The sequence below is a fragment of the Budorcas taxicolor genome, chromosome 21, assembly GCF_023091745.1.
Source record: "Budorcas taxicolor isolate Tak-1 chromosome 21, Takin1.1, whole genome shotgun sequence".
Lineage (NCBI taxonomy): Eukaryota > Metazoa > Chordata > Mammalia > Artiodactyla > Bovidae > Budorcas > Budorcas taxicolor.
The window spans coordinates 261123-286480 of NC_068930.1; the positions used below are offsets into that span (position 1 = coordinate 261123).

The 25358-nt window shown below is 45.2% G+C and overlaps 1 protein-coding gene across 1 annotated transcript in view; it reads right to left on the reverse strand.

Moving 5' to 3' along the window:
- LOC128066963 (transient receptor potential cation channel subfamily M member 1) overlaps positions 1-24806 on the reverse strand; it is a 64789-nt gene extending 39983 nt beyond the window's left edge. The window contains exons 1-14 of the mRNA XM_052660095.1: positions 24786-24806; positions 23740-23819; positions 22068-22263; positions 18780-18993; positions 17527-17651; positions 16666-16837; positions 13571-13745; positions 12589-12712; positions 11377-11449; positions 10400-10500; positions 5632-5805; positions 5329-5463; positions 4434-4484; positions 477-617 (exon numbers count right to left, since the gene is read on the reverse strand). Coding sequence (XP_052516055.1) covers positions 477-617; positions 4434-4484; positions 5329-5463; positions 5632-5805; positions 10400-10500; positions 11377-11449; positions 12589-12712; positions 13571-13745; positions 16666-16837; positions 17527-17651; positions 18780-18993; positions 22068-22263; positions 23740-23819; positions 24786-24806 — 1782 coding nt within the window. The remainder of the gene's footprint in view (positions 1-476; positions 618-4433; positions 4485-5328; positions 5464-5631; positions 5806-10399; positions 10501-11376; positions 11450-12588; positions 12713-13570; positions 13746-16665; positions 16838-17526; positions 17652-18779; positions 18994-22067; positions 22264-23739; positions 23820-24785) is intronic.
- Between the last annotated feature and the right edge of the window lie 552 nt (positions 24807-25358).

Sequence of the window (25358 nt, forward strand, 5' to 3'; positions counted from 1 at the left end):
TGCGGCTGACACATTAGTAGAGTTTGTTCTGAAAGTGGTACATCGTCACCCACAACAGGGTGTGGATAATGAGGGAGAGCCTTAGACGCTTTGATCATGAGCTTGACAGTGATTCCTCAGGCACTGGGGAGCCTTGGGAGTTTGTGAGCAAGGAATGCCCCAACAGGTTCCTCATTTTGGAGGATCAGGGTGGCTCGAGAGATAGGATGCATGGAAGAAAACAGAGACAAAGGAGCCCAGGAGGAAGACAGTCGTGGACAAAGGAAGGGGCAGGTGCAAGTGCTGGGCTGTGGGCCCAATGTGTGAAGGGAAGAAAGGATGCTTCACACCGAGAGCCACTGCAGGAGGATTGGAAGATGTGTGGGGGGATGGGGTGATGAGTTTGGCTTTGAATAGGCTGAGTTACTGTGGAGGTGAGCAAAGAACCATGTGTGGCCCTGGGAACCACAGAAGACTGCGTGTCCGCTGAGCTCTACCCTCTTGGGTCCAAACAGGTTGTTGTAGAGGGTCCGGAAGCTCTTGCGCGTGTAGTTGCAGCGGTAGGCACCACCCATGAGGTACTCCAGTACAAGCCCAATGTCTATGAGGCTGATGTGGTAGTCAGGAGGAAGGTTGCCCTGTAAGGAAAGGAGCCATGTATCAGGCCCTGCGAGAAGCTCCTGCAGCCTGGACTGCATCACACACCTTGGCGTCGTGGCCATCCCTGCTGGTGATGTGGGTGTTAACAGAAGCAATGGGGCGTTGAACAATCTTCTGTTACCACAGGATGGAGAGAGATAAGAGGGTGAACCATGTTCCAGAAAATGGGTTAAACTTTCCCATGAGATGAGTTAGAAACCCGCAGGGCTATAGGGGAGAGGTCTGGGGTCGTCTGTGGGCTTGGACAGAATGATCAGTAATGTGCATTTAAACATAAAGGAAAGAGGGACCTTCCCAGTGGTCCAGAGGTTGAGACTCTGCCTTCCACTGCAGGAGGCACCAGTTTATTTCCTGATCTGGAAACTGAGGTCCCACATGCAACAGAGTGAGGCCAAAAATAAAAATAAAGAATATATATACAAATAAAGAATGTATATGTATGTATAACTGCATCAGTTTGCTGTACAGCAAAAAATAACACAACACTGTACATCAACTATACTTCAACAAAAAATTGATTAAGGGAAAAAAATCGTTGAGAACAGATGGTGTAGCTGGTACAAGCCTTCCTTGATGTGAGTAGATTTGCCCTGTTGAGAAGGTGCTTTGACAGCTGCTTGCAAGGGAGAAGGTATCTTCAGGGGCTGGTGTCCAGATTTTCTACAGAATGTGGGAGTGAGCACATGATGGGCAGGAGGACTCTGTGAAAGGTAGGGGGAGGACGGGACACTCCTGGGACTGGGACCTTTCTGGAGAAATCTCCACATGGTGCCCCAGGATTTTCTGAGGGACCCCGAAGTTTTCAGTAAGAACACAAACTCCCTGAAGTGGCTGGGAGTTGGTGAAGGGGCAGAGTTCTGCTGCAGAATGGATGAGGCTGTGTTAAGATGAAGGCAGGGTGTGGGCAGAAGAGAGAGGGACTGAGGGCATCCATGCACCTGTAAGCCAGTCACTCATGCCCCTGGGCAGCTGGCTGATCCAGGAGGCAGAGCTGACCCATCCGTTATAAGGATGCTATACTATGTGCTATTTCTGGCTTAGTTAACTTCCTGCAGCTGAAATGATGGAGGAAACCTGGGGTCCATCCCATGGAGACTCTGTTGTTATTTAGTCACTAGTCATGTTTGACTCTTTGTGACTCCATGGACTGTAGCCCACCAGGCTTCTCTGTCCATAGGATTCTCCAGGCAAGAATACTGGAGTGGTTGCCATTTCCTTCTCCACTCACGGAGACTACAATTTTTGAATGTCTTCCTTGTGCACAGGGACCTCATCCTTCACTCAGGTTTTGCAAGTTTGTTCAGCCCTCATCGTGATCCTTGATCAAGTCAGGGATTTCACATGAGGGGACAAGATATATCTCTGCCTCGGTGAGCTTGTTGTTTGTGGCAGGGGAGGGGATTAAGGGCCAAGCCACCCAAATCTCGACACAGGAGCATGTTCAGACCCCCACTCTGCCTGGGTGGGCAGGTGAGAAAGGGCTTCCTGGGGAGGGTGACACTGAGGCAGAGCAGGGGCTGCTGCAACTGAGGGCAGAGAGTACCACAGATATGATCATGCTTGGCCCCAGGACAGAACACATGAGCGTGTGGTGGACCCCGTATGGTGGGCATGTGATGGGTCCAGTGGATGCAAGTGTCTTAGATGGAGCCTCAACTTCATGAGATGTAGGAGGCTTTGGCTTTCAAGTGAGGGCATCCTGTGTCTGGGGAGGGTGGGAGGAGAATGATCGAAGCCACTTAGGTGAGACCTGGTTGGTTGGGTCTACACTTGAGTAGCAGTGGCTTTTGACTCTCAGTGCTTCCTTAATTAAGAAATCTGGGAAAGTGGGAAACAAGGGCAGGGCAGTCCCTTGTCCCTCTTGGTTCCCAGACCCAATGATTCTGCTCTGATCCAATGAGCATTTGTGAGATAGGCTGGGAATGGGGATCCTTCACTGCAATGCTTGCACCTGGACACACCTCTCCTTGAACAACAAAATACAAAGGAACTGTATGGGCCTAAAAATAATCACATACATGTGCCGTTGGGGCAAATTCTGGACCCAAAAGATACAGGGAGACCAAACATTGCAACTGCCTCTTTTGAGAAGCCTGGGGCAAAAGCAGGGTACTGCCCCCTTCATATAGCACCATGGTTTTTCCAGTGGTCATGTATGGATGTGAGAGTTGGACTGTGAAGAAAGCTGAGCACCGAAGAATTGATGCTTTTGAACTGTGATGTTGGAGAAGACTCTTGAGAGTCCCTTGGACTGCAAGGAGATCCAACCAGTCCATTCTAAAGGAGATCAGCCCTGGGTGTTCTTTGGAAAGAATGATGCTAAAGCTGAAATTCCAGTACTTTGGCCACCTCATGTGAAGAGTTGACTCATTGGAAAAGACTCTGATGCTGGGAGGGATTGGGGGCAGCAGGAAAAGAGGACGACAGAGGATGAGATGGCTGAATGGCATCACCGACTCGATGAATGTGAGTCTAAGTGAACTCCAGGAGATGGTGATGGACAGGGAGGCCTGGCATGCTGCGATTCATGGGGTTGCAAAGAGTCGGACACGACTGAGCGACTGAACTGAACTGAACGGAAGAGGTGAACAAACCACCTAAGTCACCCTTCCAGCCCGACCCTGGACACACACCTACTCTTACTCCACTGCCTAAGGAATCAGCTTGCCCTTCCTCAGGGAGCAAGCAAGGGAAACTGTTGTTTGTTCTCACTCCCCATTGCTGCAGCAAGAACCCCAATAAAGCCTCACCTGAATTCCTTGTCTGGCCTCTAGTCAATCGCTATTGATTGGGGAAGGTCAAGAAGCCAGGTTGGTAACATTTGTAGTAAAAGCCACATTCTCACATCAGTAGAATCAGATATCTGTTTGAAGCCTAAACAGTCTTTCTGGGACTCTGACTGAAGGCCCTTTTCTCCCGTATGAGTTGTTCCCTCCTGCTCAGAACACAAACACCCATCCTGTACTCTGCATGCCAGGGGCTGCATTCTGGCCTCATGAATCATTCTATGTTAACCTGGTCTGATCCTCCAGCCTGTGGTGGCCAACAGGACCCCAGAAACTCCACGACAGAACAGGGAGTAGACGGAATCCTACAAGACTGTAAGGAGCAGTAGTGCTGGAAAGGGCGATGGGGCTGTGAAGTGGAGGTGGCTATCACTGTCTAATGAGGAAACAGGGCCAGGAAGAACTGTTGCGTGGGACACGCCGAATGACATGAGGCCTGTCCTGCTAGGACTTCTGGAAAGAGGCACAGGGAAGGAGAGAGGGCAAATCTGAAACTTGCAGAGCATGAGGGCCCTGGGCAGCAGAAAGGAACTTGCTGTCCTCCCCCACTTCCACCCCTGGCTGGGACCAACCTACCACCAAACGGTCATTTAGAGCAAGCCGATTGTGTGTGGGATGAACACCACACTTGAAGAAGATGACATTGGAAAAAAGTAAACTATTTTTATGGAGAGAAGAATTCATGATTTCCTATGCCTCCAATAAAATGATACCACATTTGGAAATTTAAAAATTGCTTTAGAAAATGTCTTATTGAAAGAAGTCAACAGGTAAAGGACTAGAGAACAGCAGACTGGGACTTGCCTGCTGATACAAGGGTTAAGACACCAAACTCCTGATGCAGAGGGCACAGGTTCAATCCCTCATCAGGGAACTAGACCCCACATGCTTCATGGCATGCAGCCAAAAATTAAATTAAAAAAACAAAAAACAAATAAACCTTGAAATAGCTCATTCAAAAAAAATTATATATATAAACAAAAGCAAAGACAAAAAGAGAAGACTGACCTTTTTTACATCCCTCACCAGCAAATGAAGTGTATTGGGTGGACCCAGTCTCTGAAAGAGAAGCATTCAGCCATATTAAATATGTTTTTCTCTTCAACTCTTAGAGCAAAATCCAACTGTATAGAATTAATGAATTTGTGAAAGCTGGGATGTCATCCACTATCAGCCTATGTCTTTTACAACACAGGACTGGTCATGGGTAAGAAGTATCCTGCATGTTCAAAAATATGTTAAATACCATTTATCAAATTATTTTAAAGAGAATCTCACAGGGCACCATATCGTCTTAAAAGTTCACCAAGTTTTACAAGCAACTGCTCAGGACCACCTCTAAGGCTTAAAATTTTAGAACAGGGAAGGGAATGTACATCTCAAAGTTCATATGGTGAGAATACAAGCCAAGATTTTATCCAAACACTGTGATTCTCATATCAGGAGCTCCTTGTTGTGCAAACTCAGTTTTCTATTTTTATCAAAGCCTCATAAAAAGTGGTAGTCCCCAGGAACAAATGACTGCTCACCCCGGGAACTTTTCACTCTGATAATGATTCTAGGAGCTGGACTCTTCCTTTGAAGAAACTTGTCTTCATGCACCATCCCTGAGTTAATGGTACAGATGGGGTGGGGGGCTGGGTAGCCTGGCAGAGGTAGGTGAGAATGGGACCCTCGCCGAGCCACTGGTCAGGCGAGAACACTGGCCCTTAAATGATGCATGCTTAGACACTCCGTCATGTCCGACTCTTTGTAACCCCTAGGACTGTAGCCCACCATGCTCCTCTGTCCTTGGGATTCTTCAGGCAAGTCAAGTGGGTTGCCATTTCCCTCTCTCTTCCACTAAAGCCGTGTTCTGATGGGGCCAGCTCCCCTCCACTCTCCCTCCTTCATGATCACTCACTGTGTTATAAAGCTCTTCCAGCCTCGGGATGGTGAGAAAGTGTTGCATGTTGACTCCATTTTCAATCAGAAGCTTCACAAAGTCCACACGGTCTAAGACCAGTGCGTCCAGCATGGCCTGCTCCAGAGCATTCACCTGCGTGAGCCCAGGAAAGGGGCATGAGTACCTGGGGGTTGCGGGGTAGGGGCAAGTTCACAGGGCAGCTGAGGAGGCAGCGAGAACTGGACCTTCCCCTCGAGGAGGGTGACTGGCTCCGAGAGGTCCCTGTGAGCCCAGGAAAGGGACCAGAGCCGTCCCACCTACCCAGTTCAGCAGCTCAAGCTTCCGGGGGTCAGTTTCTTCCTCTACCTCCTCCTTCACCTTCCCTTTCTTCTTGCCTTTTCCTTTTCCTCTTCCCCCCTTGGTGGTCGCCGTGGGTGGCTTCTTCTCCTTCTCCGTGGCCTTGCTATCTGTCGGAGGTGCCAGGCTTCCCAGGGGCTGCAGTTCAAGCAGGCAGGGTTGGGAAAGGGATTAAAGCTTCCCCTTGTCCCAGGACCAGTGCCTCCCCTCTGCATGCACATGTGTGCACACACACACACACGTCCAGATACACAGGAGCACACACATGCATGCACAGATACACAGGCACACACACACAGATGCAAGCATGAGCACACAGACAGACATGCACACAGGCAACACAGGCACACATACTTGTGAGCACACACGCACACACATACACTTAGCTGTCACAGGCCAGGTTGTCTGGTGGCAAAGACCCTGATCTCGCGACCCTCTATTACGTATATGCTTGAAGTACATTCATGTACTTTAAGTGGCTGTTTCAGTTGATGTGTGTTGTTGTCCAAAAGAAAGGGTGCTGAGAGGTAAATTCAAAGGCACCAAAAAGAAGTGTCTGTGGAAAGTGATGGAAACGAGAGAAAACAGCTGTGAGGGGCCGGAGATGACAAGTGAAACCACAGATGCTTGTGTGGAGAGAAGCCTGGGCTGAGGTCTCCTGGGTGTAACTGACAGGCACATGTTTCCAGAGATACAAGGGCCTTTGAAAGATACTGTAAGAAAGGGAATTCCTCTCAACGGACAGTAATAAAAGAATAGATAGTCTTGATGATGTAAGGAATATGCTAAGAAGAAAAGAGAGAATCAATTAGAAATGCAAGGGAGGGGCTTCCCAGGTGGCTCTGTGGTAAAGAATCTGCCTGCCAATGTAGGAGATACAGGTTTGATCCCTCGTCCAGGAAGATCCCTCATGCCCCAACTGCTGAGCCTGTGCTCACAGCCCGTCCTCCACAACAAGAGAAACCACTGTAGTGAGAAGCCTGTGCACCACAACTAGAGAGTAGCCCCCACACGCTACAACTAGAGAAAGTCCATGTGCAGCAATGAAGACCCAACACACTCAACAATACATACATAAATAAACTTATTCTTAAAAAAAGAAATGCAAGGGAAAGCAAACATCTATCTATTCAAATAAGGCAAGGTCTAAATATGAAGGAAACTCAAAGATCGCATAATTTAAACAATGGATGGACTGTACAAACCTTCATGCTTGTTGTGTTTTCCTTTGTATGGCCCCGGTTACTCACCCAGGGCTACCTTTCTTTCCCTTTGAGTTCAGCTACAATGTTAGGCTCAGCTGTGAACAATCTGTACAGAATCACAGTAAAATCTGCTGGTTTTTCCATTTTTAGAATTAACATAAAGACCTAGTATGGAGGATGGAGGAGGGCGAAATGAATAAAGATTGTTGAAAGGTACAAAGTCCTAGTTATAAAATAAATGCCATGGGATGTCATGTACAACATGGTGACTACAGCTGATAATTCTGTGTTGTGTATTTGAAAGTTGCTAAGACAGTAGATCTTATGAGTTCTCATCACAAGAAAAAAAATTGTAACTGTATGTGGTGACAGATGGTAATTAGACACATTGTAGTGATTTCATAATATATACAAATATTGAATTGCTATATTGTATACCTGAAACTAATATGTCATATGTCAATTATATCTCAATTAAAAATAAAATAAAAACAAGGACCTAATATACAGCACAGGGAACTATATTCAATGTCTTGTAATATGCATTAAATCTTCCCTGGTGGCTCAGCAGTAAAGAACCTGCCTGCCAATGCAGGAGATATGGGTTCAGTTGCTGGGGCAGGAAAATGCCCTGGAGAAGGAAATGGCAACCCACTCCAGTAGTCTTGCCTGGGAAATCTCACGGACAGAGCAGCCTGATGGGCTGTGGCCCATGGGGTCACATATAGTCGGACGTTACTGAGTGACTAAACAGCAACAAATAAGTATTAATGGAAAAGAATCTGAAGAAGAATAAATACAGATCTATACAAATGTACAACTGAATCACTTTGCTGTACACATGAAACTAACACAACATTGTAAATCAACCATACTTCAATTTAAACAATAAAGAAAAAAAATATGTATGTCTTAAATGAGAATTTCATTAGGAATTTGTTTGAAGGTTGTCCCTCCTACATTGAGAATATAAAGTATATTTGATCATAAATAAATATATACCATAATGAGATACTACTACTTATCATTAAAGAAGCTAAAATTTTTTTTAAAACCTGCCAATGCCAAGAAACCCTCTTACATTGCTCATGGGAATGTAAAATGCTACAGCTCCCTTGGAAAGCAGAACATGGGGACAACTGAGGGGCTTTCGGAGGTGGGCGTGAGGGCTCTGCTTTTCATGGCATGCTCGGATTTGTAATCTGCTTTTCAAACCATATTTATGCATTTACTGAATAACAGAAAGCAAAGAACACTAAGCAGCATGAAAATGGAAGTCAGAGAGAATTTAATGCCAACATAAGAGTGAAAAATGAAATTATAAAATATTGACAGTATTGCTGAATTTTTCTAGGGGGAGGTGGTCACGAGTGATTGTTTCCTTTGTTTTGCTTGTCTGTATTTTCCACACTTTCTAGAAACCGCTTATTGCTTCTATAACAAGAAAGTGGGTGCAGGCCATTACTTCAGCCTGGCACCCTGTGTGTGTGATGTGTTCCCCAGGTCAGGCCCTTTCTGTAATCCTGAAAACCTGGCTCTCTCGGTGTGGCTGATTCAGAGCTGTGTCTTCATAAAGCTGCCCTTCAAAGAGAAAAACCAACCAAGGTCTGGGATTCCTCTTTCTGAGTAGACGGTCTCCAGAGCTCATGACACTGCCCTTCCTGCCAGCCCTGTCTTGGAGCTCTTAGCTTCTCTGCCTCATCACCACTCATGGACCGGTTCACTTTGCTCGAAAATCCTTTACCAAGAGTAGACAAACCGGGAGATTCAAAACGAAATTAAAATATGTAAGGTGTGGTAGTGTTCTTTTAACTTGTGTAGTTCAATAAACAACACGCATAAACCACTCCCCAAACTTGTATCTTATTCCTTTAATACACTTCTCTGATTCCTTACCCCTGGAGGAAGAAATGGCAACCCACTCCAGTATTCTGGCCTAAAAAATTCCATGGACAGAGGAGCCTGATGGGCTACAGTCCATGGGGTTGCAGAAAGTTGGACATGACTGAAGCCACTGAGCACACATGCACACACTGATTGCTTAAATTCTTCACACTAATTGGATAAAAGGTAACTGTGAAAATGAGATGTACTTTGAAGGTACATGCCAGGCCTGTTTTGAGAAATAAGGTTTTTAAAGTTTGACATGAACCCTCTAGATATTCCAAACCCCCTTTAGAAGCAGCAGAGCCCTAATTCTGCAAACAAAAATTTTCCCGAAGTCCCAATACACAAAACCTATCAAAGAAACTGCTTTTTTAAAAAAAAAATAATTTAAAAAAATTGAAGTATAGTTGATTTACAATGTTCTGCTAATTTCTGCTGCTGCTGCTGCTGCTGCTAAGTCGCTTCAGTTGTGTCTGATTCTGTGCAATCCCATAGATGGTAGCCCACCAGGCTCCTCTGTCTCTGGGATTCTGCTATACAGCAAAGTGATTCAGTTATAAATAAACACATATATTACATTTTAAAAATTCTTTTCCATTATGATTTATCCCAGGAGACTGAATAGAATTCCCTGTGCTGTACAGTAGGACCTTGCTGTTTATCCATCCTAGATATAGCAGTGTGCATCTGCTAATCCCAAACTCCCAGTCCATCCTTCCTCTACTCCTCTCCCACTTGGTAACCACAAGTTGTAAAGAAGCTGCTTTGATTGAAGCAGCAGGAGGCTGCTGAGAGTTGTTCATCATGCCTGCTCATATCTGCACACACATGCCCCCACACCACACCCATGTACAACCACACACACACACACATACACAGATCCCACAGACATACACTGCATGCACGGTAAACCACACCACACATCCACACATACATTTCACACCCTACACACATACTGCACATAGATACACGTATACAATACACCAAACCACATACAAACATACCACGCCCCAAAGACTACACACAAAGGTCAAACACATAGTCCCCTAGCCCTCTGGGGTTTCATAGAACATAGTTTAAAAATCAATGCTTTCAATGCAATCATTGTATTTCATTTTAATGAGCAATCTTCTTTCTTCTTCTTAAAAGTGTAAAAACCCATGTTCACCAGCAATGATAAAATATTTAGTGCTCTTTATTCAGGAGCACTGGTTTGAATCTGAAGTTAGTGCCAGGAGCTCTTATTTCTTGCTGGTTCTTTGAAATGACACAGCAACATCTCCTAATAATCCTAACAACTAGACATTGTTGGTGTTAGTTGCTTAGTTGCGTCCGACTCTGAAACACCATGGACTGTAGCCTGCCAGGCTCCTCTGTTCATGGGATTCTCCAGGCAAGAAAAACTGGAGTGGGTTGCCGTGCCCTCCTCCAGGGGATCTTCCTGATCCAGGAATCAAATCACATCTTGTGCATCACAGGCAGATTCTTTACCATCTGAGCCACCAGGGAAGCGACCAGACATTGGGTCATCAGAAACCCCAGAAGATTTTCTGAGATCCACAGCACAAGGGAGCTTGTACTAATACACCCTCTGTACAAAGTCATGACAAACAGTATAGATTGAAAACACTTAGTTTCACCGGCCAGCGGGGCCCAAAGACAAAGATCTGACTCCGAGCTATGTCCACACGGTTCCAAGCCAGGGCCAAGCTCAGCTGGTCCGGAGCCGATGCATTTGTTCCTGGAAGGCAAGAGACGGGGCAGTTCTCACCTCATGCCTGGACTGTGGTGGGTTGTGGGGGAAGGGGCTGGGTGGGGAGCATGGGCTTCCACAGACTGGCTCAGCATCTCACCCTTTTCTCTGGCCCCTGAGTGACTCAGTATTTTCTAAGAGCTGGCTGGGAGGAGGATGGAGGCAACCTCTTTCCATGTCAGGAAAGAGGTTTCTGTCCCTGGGGGGAACAGAGGAGGAAGCCAGCGACCCCATTTTCCTATTCTGCAAGAGGGCGGGAGCCCTGGGGCCACCCAGACACCCGCCAGGCCAGGTCAAGGGGCATTGCTCCTCCAGATCAAAGGGGAGCACAGTCCAGGGTACCAGCCCCTACTGCAGGGAGACCAGCTCAGTACCACCAGGAGGCTGGCCCAATGGGGACCCCTGCCCCTCTCTCCTCCAGCACCCTCCCCTTCGCAGTGGAGGAGGGAGGTGACTCCTCAAGCAGCCAGGTGGCAGCCTATCATTAGGAGAGTCTGGGAAAATTGACAAAGTGCAGTGACAGGGATCACAAATGAAAAATTGTTTCATGCTTACCCTCTCTGAGCTGAAACCTGTCATGAGCTAGCTGTCAATGGAAACTGGTTCTTAGCCATCAAGAACCAGTGAACCATTGCTCCCTCCTCCCAGAAAAGTCCCCCTCCAGAGAACCCACTTGGAGCCTCATCATGTTACCACAGCTTTAGACTACAATAACTCTAGGCAGCCTGGCCAGCTCAGGGTTCCATCCCCAGCAGACACATTTCCTGGCGGGAGGAGGTTGCAGGGGGAGGGTTTCCTGGCCAAGAGTGGGGCCTGGAGAGGCCAGCATGGAAAGGACAGGAGGAGCCATTTCCGAGAGCTCACCTTTCAGCAGGGCAGTTAAAATCGCCATCTCGATGTCTTGCTGACCCTCAGAACCCATCCTAAACACAGTGACCTGAAAATAGATTAATTGTGAAAAGACTGAGTAAAGCAAAGCGGAAATTGAGAGGGAGAATTAGAGTGTTGCTTAAAAAAAGGACCTCAGAGGCCAATGTTAATACAACCATCCCTAGAGCAAGGGGATTTTCCATCAGGGCCTTCTGATTTCCAGAAGGGACAGCATTTTGTATCCTCACCGGGACCTTATTTTATTCTTCACCCCACGTGGAGCTGAAAGAGCCCATGCAGGACATGCATGCTAATATCTAAATGGCTACTGAAAGTGACAAAGGCATCTCTACTCAGATTTGATACATTTGTAGGAAATTTGTAGATTTAGAATTTTGAAGAATGCCTGTGTAACAAGAGTGCGTCTTCCTTATAATTGAAGAGGTAAAAGTCTTCCCTGGTAGCTCAGACTGTAAAGAATCTGCCTGCAAAGTGGGAGACCCAGGTTCTATCCCTGGGATGGGAAGATCCCCTGGAGAAGGGAATGGCAACCCACTGCAATATGCTTGCCTGGAGAATCCTACGGACACAGGAGCCTGGAGGGCTACAGTCCAGGGGTCGCAAAGAGTCAGACACAACTGAGTGACTAACACTTTCACTTTCCCCTTGAAGGAGGCAAAGGGTAGAAAATATTGAGGGTATTTGGTAGAATTTTCTAAGCACACCTGAAAGCATGGTGTGTGTCACTCCTCAGTGCTTTATTTATTTAATTTTTTCATAAACTTTTTGGCTACACTACACAGCATGTGGGTCTTAGTTCCCTGACTAGGGATCGAATCCAACCAAGCCCCCTGCAGTGGAAGCATAAAGTCTTAAGCATAGGGGCCACAAGGGAAATCCCTGTGACTCCAACACTGTAAATCTCATTGATGACATCAGCCTCAGAACTGGTGGGATGCGGCCTGAGGTGCCCTGACACACACAAGATCCTATGCACCTGTATCCCTACTCTGAGGAGAACCTGCCTATGCTTTACCTGCTTCCCTCACATGGACAGAATCGCCAGCTGGGTCAGGGTCTGTAAACTGCCTCTTGGAAAAGCCTGAATGGAAATAGGAACAACTTCATCCTGCACACATCGGCAGCATCAGAAAGGAAACAATTTTCTCTGTGGAGCTGCCTCGAGAACCCACTCAAGACACTTACCAGTTCTTTCTTCTTCATGCACTCCATGATCATTGCAAACAGCTGATGTGATTGTGTCTTGTTGTAATTAAATGTTTTTTGGATGGTCACTATAAGCTGATCCCTGAGGGAGTCACTGATTATCCTGTTTGAAGGAGATGGGAGAAAGAAGAAAACACAGGTGAAATCCATATGAATAAATCTATATGAGTCAGGGGTCCCCAGCTTCCAAGATCTAATAATGCCTGATGATCTGAGGTGGAGCTGATGTAATAATAAAGGGCACAATCAACGTGATGTGCTTGAATCATCCCAAAACCATCCCTCTGTCCCCTGTCCATGGAAAACTGTCTTCCACAAAACTGATCTCAGGTGCTAAAAAGGTTGAGGACTGCTGAATGTGATAATGTCTGGTATCTCTGGTTTGAAAATTAACCATTGGAGGATATTCCAGGATACCAGGATAGGAGTCCAAAAGGGACCACAGTCAACAGCTGCATTTACACTTGTCCTAAATTTCAGGCTGTGTGAGTGCTTAGTCGCTAAGTTGTGTCTGACTCTTTGTGATCCCATGGACTCTAGCCCACCAGGCTCCTCTGTCCATGGGATTTCCCAAGCAAGAATACCAGAGTGGGTTGCCTTTTCCTACTCCAGGGGATCTTCCTGACCCAGAAATTGAACCTGAGTCTCCTGCATTGGCAGGCAGATTCTTTACCGCTGAGCCAGCTGGGAAGCTCCAAATTTCAGGCTATTAGGTTGAAAACCTTAGAAGGGAAAATGAAGTTGAGAGAGAATGTATACCCTCCCCCTGCCCAAGAAAGAATCCATAAGAAACATTGCTTCTGAGAGCACCCTCACCTACTGACCCTGGGAAGTGGGAGAGTAGAGCTAGAAAAACTTCCTTCTCTTATATTTTTGGGCTGGCTAGCCATACCACGACTCCTTCTGGGCCTCACAAGAGGCAATTCAAACCCCACCCTTCCTAACACATCAGAGTTCCTACCCTCCTTCCTCCGAGTACTTGTGAGCAAAGGACAGGATGTCTGAGGCCCGGCCGCTGCCATCACAGACCACCACGGGGACTGGCGGATCTTCTCGGAGATATTCCAGAACGATGGAAACCACGTTAGGGCCCCCTTCCACCACAAGGCCCACGAGGGGCACGCCCTGCCCCAGCCCTGCAACACATACCACATCCAAGTTCAGACCACTGTCAAGGCCCCATCTGACCCCTTGCTCTGACTCCTGAAACATGGAGAAGAAGGAAACCCTTAGGCCTGGACGTGCGCTTACAGAGGGTTAGTTTTCACTGGGAGAGTTGAAGGCCCTCAGGATGTGATGGCTGCTCACGTTCTTTTATTAAAAGCCCACATCATAGCCTTATTGGAAAAAGCAGAGCCTTAAAATGACGAACTTGACAACACATATGTGGTTCAACTGTATGTATCACTCACATGGCTTACAAGATGCTTCAAGGTGAGATGCGAGAAACATGGAAGATTCTTCTTGCTAAAAGAATACTTCCCTGCTACCCTGTCCTGGGTGATGTTCCCATTCTGGATGGCTGTCCCTTCAAGAATGACACTGCAGATGGTGTCTGGACCAGTGCTAGGAAAGCTCCATTCTATAATACCAGCCTCATGTGAATTAGCCTTAGGAGATGGGGCCAGTCACCAGGCCACCCTGAACTGCAGCAGACCATCAGTAAGAGGTGAATCACCCCAGGGCCTCCTCTGCCTCCTGAAGGAGCAATGGATGTAAAGTATAAGAAACTGTGAGGCTGTCAAGTCAAGGCGGTCTGTCAACCTCAAGCGGTGCTATGAATGTGCAGTGTTGTTATAGTAGGTATAGTAGCTGTTGATTAGCCTCCAGTGCCTGGAATAGGCAGTGAGTTATCTAAGAGGGCAAAGGCATGGGCCATCATTAGCTCGCCAGTTAATAACTTGTTCCCATAAAGAATCATATATATATATGTGTGTGTATATATGTATATATATATACATACACACACTTTGTTGTACAGCAGAAATTAACACAACATTGTGAATCAGCTATATTTCAATAAATATATACTGATTAAAATTGTGTTTCCACAAACATCATATATATATGTGGAATCTAGAAAATTGGTACAGATGATCTTATTTGCAAAGCAGAAATAGAGACACAGATGTAGAGAAAAACCAAGAGGCGGGGGAGTAGGATGAATTGACAGATTGGGGTTGACATATATATACAACCAGGTATAAAATAAGTAACTAACAAGAACCTATTGTACAGCACAGGGGACTCTACTCAGTGCTCTGTGGTGATCTGAATGGGAAGGAAATCCAGAAACAGAGGGGATACATGTATACATATAGCTGATTCACTGTGCTGTACAGAAGAAACTAACACAACCTTGTAAAGCAACTTCACTCTCATAAAAATCAATTTTAAAAATAATAACTTCCCCCTGAGTCCTCCCTCTGCCTCTATGAGACAACAGGACTCTTCTGAACATGGTAGGACAAGCCGACTCTGGTGGCAGAACCAGAAGGTGGGCTCCGGGAAGCAGGTGGTAACAGGCGTGCCTCAAGAACCCAGGATTCTGGGTAGGAGGGGAGATAGTGGGAGTGAAGGAGCAGCAGAGACCCATTTTCCTACTTCACAATTTTACCCTCAAACTGGCCAGGACAGACTATGTTCTGAGCATGTTTCCCCAGTGTCTGTTTGTTGTGATGGGAGTTATCTGATCTCGGTGAATAAGGCAGTGAATAGAAGACATGTCCTTGGTCTCACGGTTCTGAAGGACTCTGGATAGGAACTGCCAGCACAGCTGGGAGAAGGTCTAAGAACTTCAAGCAGGGGAATTGAGAGGTTCTGGTTTGCTTCCACAGTGCATTTCTATAGTCAGTAACTCTTAAATATTTTGAACTTTTTTTTTTTTTTTTGCTTGCACTTCAAGACATGCAGGATCCTACTTCCCTGACCAGGGCTAGAACCCATGTCTCCTGCAATGGAGGCATGGAGTCCTAACTGCTGGACTGACATGGAAGTCCCACTGTGAACAGCTTTGCAGTCTCCTACCAGAGTAATCTCAGTAATATTCATTTCAGAAGCTATGTGTTGAGGGTCTGGTATGTACCAGGCAGGCTCTCTAGCCAAGAGATGCTAGAGAAATGGACCAACCAAGAGATGCTGGAGAAATGAATCAACCAAGAGATGCTGAAGAAATTGGACCAAGACTATGCAGACTTGCCCTTGAGATTTTCAACCTCTGCAAGGCTTGACATTTGAGATCTTCAGGACTTCAGGGACCCAATCACCTTCTTTTCTAAAAACAGAGGAAAGCTGGTTCTTCATGGTTCAGGCTGGACTACTGAAGCTCCGTGCTGTGGGAGGTGACGACTGAGCACCCCTTTGCTGTCCCTGCCCCACTCAGAACCCTGGGCAAAGGATGACAAAGGGAAGCCCACAGGTCACATGGGCAGGGGAGGCTGGGCGGTGTGAACATGCACGTGGCCAGAACAGCAAAAATGTGAGAGCCATCAGCCAGGCAGCTGCTGCTTGGAAATCCACAACTTTTCATAGCACGCTGTCTCATTCCAACTACACTGCAGCCCCACAGACCCTTTAATTATCATTCACAATGACCATTTCCCAGGTCTAGAATGTCTTTTGCAATCTTACCAATAATGGTTACAACAAAATACGCTTTAAGATCGTTTGACCATTGTTTGACATTAAGAATCACTGGAGTTTGAACCGTCACTTTGCTGTACAGAAGAAATTAACTTAGCATTGTAAATCAAATATACTCCAATAAAAATTATTTTAAAGTAACGACAGTCATTACAAGAAATGAGAACCACTGTCAACATGGTGGGGAATGCCATCACCATGACAACGGCTGCAGGGCTGTTTCTCGGGTCTGCACTCCTTGTGAACTTGGGGAAAAGCATCCTAGTGCAGCTCGAGGAGTGGGATTTGGTCGGTGGCCATGGGAAAGGGTCTTGCTATGGTCGAATAGGAGTCGAGGGAAGGCTGTAAATGCCTGCGGGCAGTCTCTTCTCCAGCCTGTTTTGTAGGACAGCCCCGACCCGTGGAACAACTTACTCGTGTTGATCTTCTGCAAAGAAATGTGCTTCTCTAGCTGCCGTCTCAGCATCACCTCGGCCCCATACTTGCCCAGGGTGCCATTGTCAGCCAGGATGAAGTGCGTGTGAGAGTTGTTGAGCACGGAGAGCTTACTCAGGGGGTTGGACATGGTCTGGTACACCCGTGTCACCTGATGAAATGCACAGCACAGTTCAGAGCTGCAGAACTTCGACAGTAAGACTAACAGGAGAAACAAAAACACTCAGATGTGGAGCTACGGCTTCATCTAATTGTGCACTTCAACCTGCTCTGCCTTCCCTAGCCTCTCTATTGAAAGGTTTTTTTTTTGTTTGTTTGTTTCTAAGTTTTATATTAAATTAGAAAAAATACTTTCATCATGACAACCCAGTATCTTAATTTTGCAATTAAAAACATTTTTTTCATATTTTGGCCAAACCTCATGGGATGCGGGATCTTAGTTCCCTGACCGGGGATTGAACCCACATCCCCTGCAATGGAAGCATGGAGTGTTAACCACTGAAGCAACAGGGAAGTCCCAACATCCCAACATTTTAGATCATGCCCTTCTTCAGGGGATCTTCCCTACCCAGGGATAGAACCTTCATCTCCTGCACTGGCAGGCAGGTTCTTTACTGCTGAAGCACTGGGCGGGGGGCGGGGGGGGGGGGGGGGGGCGGTCAGTATCCTGCTTGAAGTCTTGTATCATCATTTTGCAAGATGTTACTGCTAATGAAAGGGAAAAGGCTACATGAGACCTCTCTTTATTATTTCTTACAACTGCAGGTGAAATCTACAATGACATCAAAATAAAGCCTTCAGTTTTTAAAAATTGCACACCTCTGGGGAGAAAATACTTACATCCCTTCCTATCAGGTCTTCCTTGTTCTCCACAATGCCCCAGGGAGCAATTCCTATAGCACAGACCCGGCCTCTGGACTTGGAGGAGTGGTCCTTCAAGGCATCCCCCACATGGCTGATGACACCTGTGAGCAGCCGTAAGTCATATTTGCAGGCCCTTTACCTCCCATCAAATCACTTTTCAGGAACTTTAGGGATCCCTGCTCTGAGCTGCTCCACTTCCTGCAGAACAGGGTTGAATCACTGAAAGTCTGAGCTCATAAAAACTAGTCATCCTGCATTAGCTCCTAGGAAAGGGAAAATAAAAACCAAAGCAACTGTACAGGAATTTTCTTTACAAGTTTCCAAAACCTAAGGATGGATGAAGCAAGGGTCTCCCTTTGTCTGCATTCAGCTAAAGCTGAGAGTCAGATGGCCAGGTGTGTTTCTCAACCTCTCTGGGCCTCAGTGATGGGAAAAGAATTGTCAGAAGCCTCAGTGAAAATGAGGCTTTGTCCAGTGCTCACGTCAAAGAATAGCATATAGTAGGTGCCAGAGATGTTGACCATTATCATGATCATACCAAAATAAATACCAAGATACCACATAAAATTTCACTTCTGCCATAAACATTATTGTTACCAACCAGGGTTCTTGGCCTTCCCCCATCAATAGAGATCGCCTAGAGGCCAGACAAGATTCTGGCAAGACTTTATTGGGGTCCCTGCTGCTGCAGGAGGGGTAGTGAGAACAAACAACAGGTGCCCTTGCTTGCTCCCCAAGGTGGGGTGAGCTGGTTCCTTACATGGAGTGAGGATCAGGAGTGTGTCCAGGGGTGAGTCTGGAGGGGTGGCTTAGGTGTTTTGCCCACCTATTAGGTGGTGCTGTGTGCAGGGGGCATGCACAATACTGTTTTTGCTCCTGATCCCCTGCTTTTGCTCCAGGCTCTTCAGAAGTGGCAGTTATTTTTTTGTTTTCAGTCTCTTTGTAACTTTGGGTCCAGAATTTGTCCCAACTGTGCATACACATAGACACTGTTTAGTCCCATAAAAATAACTTTATGAGACTCTCTCTTTAGTTACTTTGATTTTGTATCTCAAGGAGAGGTGTGTCCAGGTGCCAGCGCTGCAGCGAAGGGTCTCAGGACCCAGCCTGTCTCAATCTCAGGATGTAGCATATTTTGTTTCTTGATCTTAATTATCCCAAAGCTTCTAGGGAATCACAGTGATCTCAGGGTCTCCACATTCACAGCCAGGGAGAGGGCCGACACTTACCCGTGCTGACGCCCCCGGTGAAGATCCAGGCCCCAGTGGTCATGGCAGCCTTGATCAGGCCTTTCCCGAAGACCTGCTTCAGCTTGGGCTGCATCTCAAAGTTCTGAAGGCCCCCATGCACGGATATTAAGAGCTTGGGGAGCTCCAGCTGCCAGTCTCTCACCATGAGATGAAGCAGCGAGTCTGGCTTGGTGTCGTAGGAGACCCGGATATACTGCAAAAGAGGGTGTGGCCCTCAGCACCCTTTCTTGGGTCTGACCCTCGTGTCACTGTCACTCCGGTTCAAGTGACAGTTTCCTGCCTTTCTCTCTGGCAGGGATCTGGGGCCCTCTGTGCAAGTCCGTGGCCACACAATGGGAAGGAACACTGGAGGGTTGCCAGATTCGGCAAGTAAAAATATAGAATGCATAGCTAAACTTGAATTTTACATGAACAATGGAACATGTTTTAGTATAAGTATGCTTCCTGCAATATTTGGGGCATCCTTAAAAATTACATGTTATTGATCTGAAATTCAAGTGTAATTGGGGGTATTGTATTTTACCTGGCAAACCTTATCTTTTATTTTTTCATTGCCTTGTGTTGTGTGAGTGTTAGTCATGTCAGACTCTTTGTGACCCCCTAGACTGTAGCCCACCAGGCTCCTCTGTCCACGGCATTCTCCAGGCAAGAATACTGGAGTGGGTTGCATTTTTCATTGCCTTAGGATGATTTATTTTGTCAAAGTTCTCAGCCAATTTTCCTAGTATCAGAACTTCTATAATGACAATAATTAATACTGAGAGTAAAAGGAATCCTGAAAGTGTCCAATACTGAAAGATATTACGATTAGCAAAGATTTATTTTTAATTATTTAACTAGCTTGTTAAAAATTATGTGCATTGCAAATAGGTTCATCTGTACCGTTTTTCTAGATTCCACATATATGCATTAATATGTGACATTCGTTTTTCTGTTTCTGACTTATAGCAGAAAATAACACAATATTGTAAAGCAACTATACTCCAATAAAAAATATTTTTAAAGTAAATAATCCCCAAAAAATTAAGTACTGTCACACACATGCACAAATGTCTGCAAATTAACAAATTTGTCAGAAATTTTGTAGAAACAAATTTGTAGAAAATGAAACCAAAGTTCAAAGGAAACACATTCTAAAATTTCAAAGCAAAGACCATTTATAGTTCTAAACAACAATTGAAACACTTCTTCACTGTGTCTAGCATTCATAGGAGCACAGAAATTACTCCAGATTGATTTTATTTCTGGATACTTTTTGTTCATTGGAAACTTCTAAGAAATATGCCTGTTAGGTTTACAAAAATTTTAGAGCAATTTAGGAATTTATCTACTTTATGTAAAGCTTTTTAACAATTGGTCATTGTTGGGCTATATTTCATGTGCTCATGATCCGTTGCTAAATTACATTGTTCAAGCCAGGGATTCCTCCAAGCCCATGGAAGAAAGCGAAATCCAGTCGAATCCAGTGATAGTCAACTCAATCCCCCTCCCCTTCCACCCACCCAAATCCCAAATCTGTTTTCCTGGACCATCTCTCTTTTACTATTGAATCAGAAACATGTATAACAGGTCAAAGCTGACTGCGGTAAAGCTCTGTGCATGCTTACGTGCTCAGTCACTCAGTCGTGTCCAACTCTTTGCGACCCCATGGACTGTAGCCCACCAGGCTCCTCTGTCCATGGGATTTCCTAGGCAAGAATATTGGAGTGGGTTGTCATTTCCTTCTCCAGGGGGTCTTCTCAACCCAGGAATCTAACTTGAGTCTCCTGCACTGCAGGCAGATCCTTTACCACTGAGTCACCAGGGAAGCCTATAGAACCCAAGGTGTGGAGGAGGGATAAACTGGGAAATTCCGGTTGACATTTACCCACAGTACTATACATATAATAGAGAACTAATAAGGACCTCCTGTATAACACAGGGAACTTGCTCATGGTCTGCATGGGAGCAGACTATAAAAGATTGGATATATGTATATGTATAGCTGATTCACTTTGCTATATACCAGAAACTAACACAACATTGAAAATCAGCTGTAGTCCAATAAAAAATTTTTTAAAAAAGGTCCCAAGCTGGCTCAGCTGGAATGTGGCTCCAGATGCTGGACAGGATGTCTTAGAGGGGATGGGTGCTGGAAATGGGGGTTGTAACTGATCTTGGGGCTGGACCTTTCCCTTAAGATGAAGAAGAGGTTAATGAGTCCATGCACTGGCCCCTGTAAAATGCCTCTTTGTGTCCTGGCCAGTAGGCAGGGCGCCCTTCTGGAAGACCCAGTGCTATGGTATTTGCTTGGAACACTTCTGAATTTTATCTGAACAATGATGTTGGGCCAGTGAAATAGAATAAAATAGCAAAAAATGGCCTGACAGGGACCGTGGGAGTATTATTTAGAATGGGCTGAAAGGGATCCCAGTGCTGCCGCCTCCCCTTTCTGGCAGGGCTCCTCAGAAAGGCAGAGGGCACTCCCTGTTTACATGCAAATGTGAAAGGCCGCCGTCTTCTTGTCTTCTTGGACCAGCTGAATGCCTGCCAAGGGAGGCTGGGCTTGGACTTCAGAGAGAAATATTTCCAGGCGCTCCTCACCCATTTAAGGGTGGCTCAATGCCGGCAGTTATTTAATAGAAAAGACAAAACAAAGCCCCAAACAACCCTAAAAACCAAATGACATAATTCGTCTCTTATCCCTGGAGATGGAACAGTTTCTTTGTAGAGTCCGGCTGGACTTCGATTCTTAGTATAGATTTTATTGTGTTTCCCTGGTGGCTCAGTGATAAAGAGCCTGCCTGGCAATGCAGGAGATGCATGTTCGATCCCTGATTCAGAAAGATGCCCTGGAGAAGGAAATGACAACCCACTCCAGTATTCTTGGGACTTCCCTGGTGGCTCAGACAATAAAGAATCTGTCTGCAGTGCAGGAAACCTGGGTTCAGTCCCTGGAGGAGGAAATGACAACCCACTCCAGTATTCTTGCCTGGCAAATTCCATGGAAAGAGGAGCCTGGAGGGCTGCAGTCCAGGGAATTGCAAAGAGTCAAACACAACTGAGCACAGCACAGCATGTGCTCTTCATCATAGTGCCCAGTTTCCAAATCTCACGGCTAAAATTGGAGTGTGCAGATATATTTCTTGTCTTTACAATGAAAACTCTAGGAAGATTGCATCACGCCCTTGAAAGAAGACCCAGGTGTCTACGGTCTCAGAGTCTGGGAGGCTGGGCCTCTGATGGAGGCTGTGGCTTTGTGACACCCCTTCCCAAGGCCTCTCTTACCATGGCTTTGTTGGAGTATCCACCACCCTGAAATTCAAGAATCCCATAGGAATCTGTGGGGTAGCTCTGGGTGTGTTTGCCAACAGACCATTTTTCTGGTTGAACTTCCGCCAGCTTGTTTTCCTCTCCATTTTTGCTGGCTGTTACACTTGGCAGAGGGGGAATGTGTTGGTTGGTGAGCTGGCCACAGCAACACCTGAAAACAAAGACAAAGCTTGGTCTTTCTAGAACATTCTCCTTCTTACACTGCATTAACCTGAATAGAAGCAGACTAACACTTTCCTCATCCAGTTTTACTGGGGACAGAAATACCCCTTATGGTGTCCTTTTCCAGATAATCAGTGCATATCTATTTCCACACCAGACTATTTTAAACACATTGGATGACTGCCCTTCCTTACTGAACACATCTTAATTCTTTTTCTTTTAAGAATTGTTGTATTTATTTTAAATTTTTTATTAAAAAATTTATTTATTTATTTATTTTTGGCTGTATTGGGTCTTCGTTGTTGCATCCAGGCTTTCTCTAGTTGCAGTGAGTGGGGGTACTCTATAGTTAAGTTGAAGACTTTTCATTGCAGTGACTTCTCCTGTTGTAGAGCAAGGGCTCCAGAGCGCAGGCTCAGTAGTTGTAGCACAGGGATTTAGTTGTCCCACGGATGTGAGATCTTCCCAGACCAGGGATTGAACCTGTGTCCCCTGCAGTTGGCAGGCAGATTCTTAACCACTGGACCACCAGGGAAGTTCTTTAATTCTTTTTGGTGTTTTGACAACATGATTATGGCCACCAATCACTGAAATTCTGTGACAAAGGACACTCATTCTCCACCCACCCCCCCCATATAGAGTTGACCCTCAAGGATTTTTCAATATTGCTAAATTCTTCCATTGCTTTAGTAAAACATTTCTCTACACAAATTAACATTGAAAGTGTATTTGTTTTGCCGCTCATACTTTTGGTGTCAATTCAAAGAATCATTTGCCAAATCCAAGGTCATGAAGATTAACTTCTACATTTTTGTCTAAGAACTTTATAGATTTAGCCCTTATATCTGATATGTGATAGATTTGGAGTTAATTTTTATATGTGGTGTGAGGTAGGGGCTTAAAGCCATTCCTTTGTGCCTTGATGTCCAGTTGTTTCAGCATCATTTGATGAAGAAACTAATCTTCCCCCATCAGGTTAGGTAACCTTGCCAAAAAATCATAGACAAGTCATAGACAAGTGGGTTTCTTTCTGGACTCTCAGTTCTATTACATTGGTCTTTATGTCTACCCTTATTCCAGTACTACACTACCTTGATTAGTGTAGAACTGTAGAAAGTTTTGAAACCAGGTAACATGAGCCCTTCTACTTTGTTCTTTTTTATAGGATTGTTTTGGTTATTTTGGATCCCTTGCAATTCCATGCCAATCAGCTTGTCGATTTCTATAAAGAAGTCACCCAGAACTCTGATAGGGATTACATTGAATCTGTAGGTCATTTTGGCTGTCTGCATCCTGATGGAGGAGTTTATAGCCCAGGTGACTCTCTGCTTAATGACTCACATGGAGAATAAGTTCTGGGCATCCTTGACTCCTCCTCCCTTTCCTTCAAACACCAGAATAGTTGCTGGCAGCTGGTGGACAAGGGCTATTTTGAATAACATCTTAATTATGGCTTCCAATTTACCTGTTTGGGTCTTTATTGCTGGGAATGACAAAGATACACTCTCGTTTGCAAAAAGTTTTTTCTATCCAAGCTTTCTGTCCCTAGAAGAGGAAAAAAGTGGACATTAGACTGAGATATTCCCAAACCAACCTCAGAATTCATTATTTTACTTTTATAAAATGAATAGTAACAGGGAGTCTGCCCAAAACATCTGAATAAACACCTCCAAGAATGGTGAATGCAAGCCTTTCAGGATCTTAGCTCTGGTTCTTTTTAAGAGAAATGGCTCAGAAATATGCTTTTGTGGTTTCCGTAGGGCTAGGAAACCTGTGCTTTGCATGAAAATCAGAGTCTACAGAAGGGGAATGTTGGTGCCCCTAGAGACAGCCAGTGTCCTGCGGAGCCTGGTGTGGACCTGAGTTATTGGAAAAGCTGACAAAATTGTCAGTCTCTGATCAGGTCTTTGTTTTGTTTTGTTTTTCCTTAAGATGTGTGTGTGTGTGGACCATTTTTAAAGTCTTTACTGAATTTGCTACAATATTGTTTCCATTCATGTTTTGTTATTTTGGCCACAAGGCATGTGGGATCTTAGCCCCTGGATCAGAGATGGAACCCATGTCTGTCGCATTGGGAAGCAAAGTCTTAACCACTGGACCAACAAGGAAGTCATTCTGATCAGGTCTCCAATTTGCTGACAAGAACCTGGTCTTCTCTAGACTCCCAGGCCCCATTGCACTATAGTCATTTTATAAGTAATGTTTCTAACTGGTGCTCAGATTCACCAACTGTTACTTTTATAATTAAAAATATTGAAGATTGTGAAAAACTGGGGCCTCGTGTAACATTGATGCTGGGGCTGGAAATTGGTACATTTACCATCAGGGGTTATTTGGCAATCATTTGTTGTAGTTACAAAGCTTATATGTTTTCACTTGCCATTTTTTAGGATTTTATTCTACAAATATGCCTGAACAAGCTGACACAGGCCCAAAGCTATTTACTGCATCACTGTCTGTGATATCAAAAGGCTGGGAGTCACCTACTGCTTATCAGTAGGGGATTGTTACCCAAATCATGGAATTAGTCATCGATGCAATTCTTTGACAAAACAAACAAAATTTTTGAAAGAGAATAGGATGTTCTTATTCTATCGATAGGGGAAAATCACTGAGCTATGGTAAGTGAAAAAGCAAGCCACAGGATAATTTCTAGAAAATAGACACCATGTATGGGAATGATACCCCAGGAGCAGCTGGCAGTGGTTCCCTCAGAAGGAGACCTAGAGGCCTCAGGGACCTGGGTGGAAAGGAGGTGCCCATAGCCTGGGGCCCTGCTTAGTTTTTTTAAGATTTTCTTTTTTGTCAAGCTTAGTGAAGTAAGCCATAAAGAAAGACAAATATCGTATGACATTGCTTTTATGTGGAATCTAAAAATGTGATACAAACAAACTTATTTATAAGACAGAAATGGACTCACAGACACAGAAAACAAATTTATGGTTACCAAAGGGGAAAGGTTGAGGGGGAGGGATAAATTAGGACCTTGGGATTATCAGATGCACACCACTATATATAAAACAGATAAATGATAAGGACCTACTGTATAGCACACGGAACTATACTGAATATCTTGTAATAATC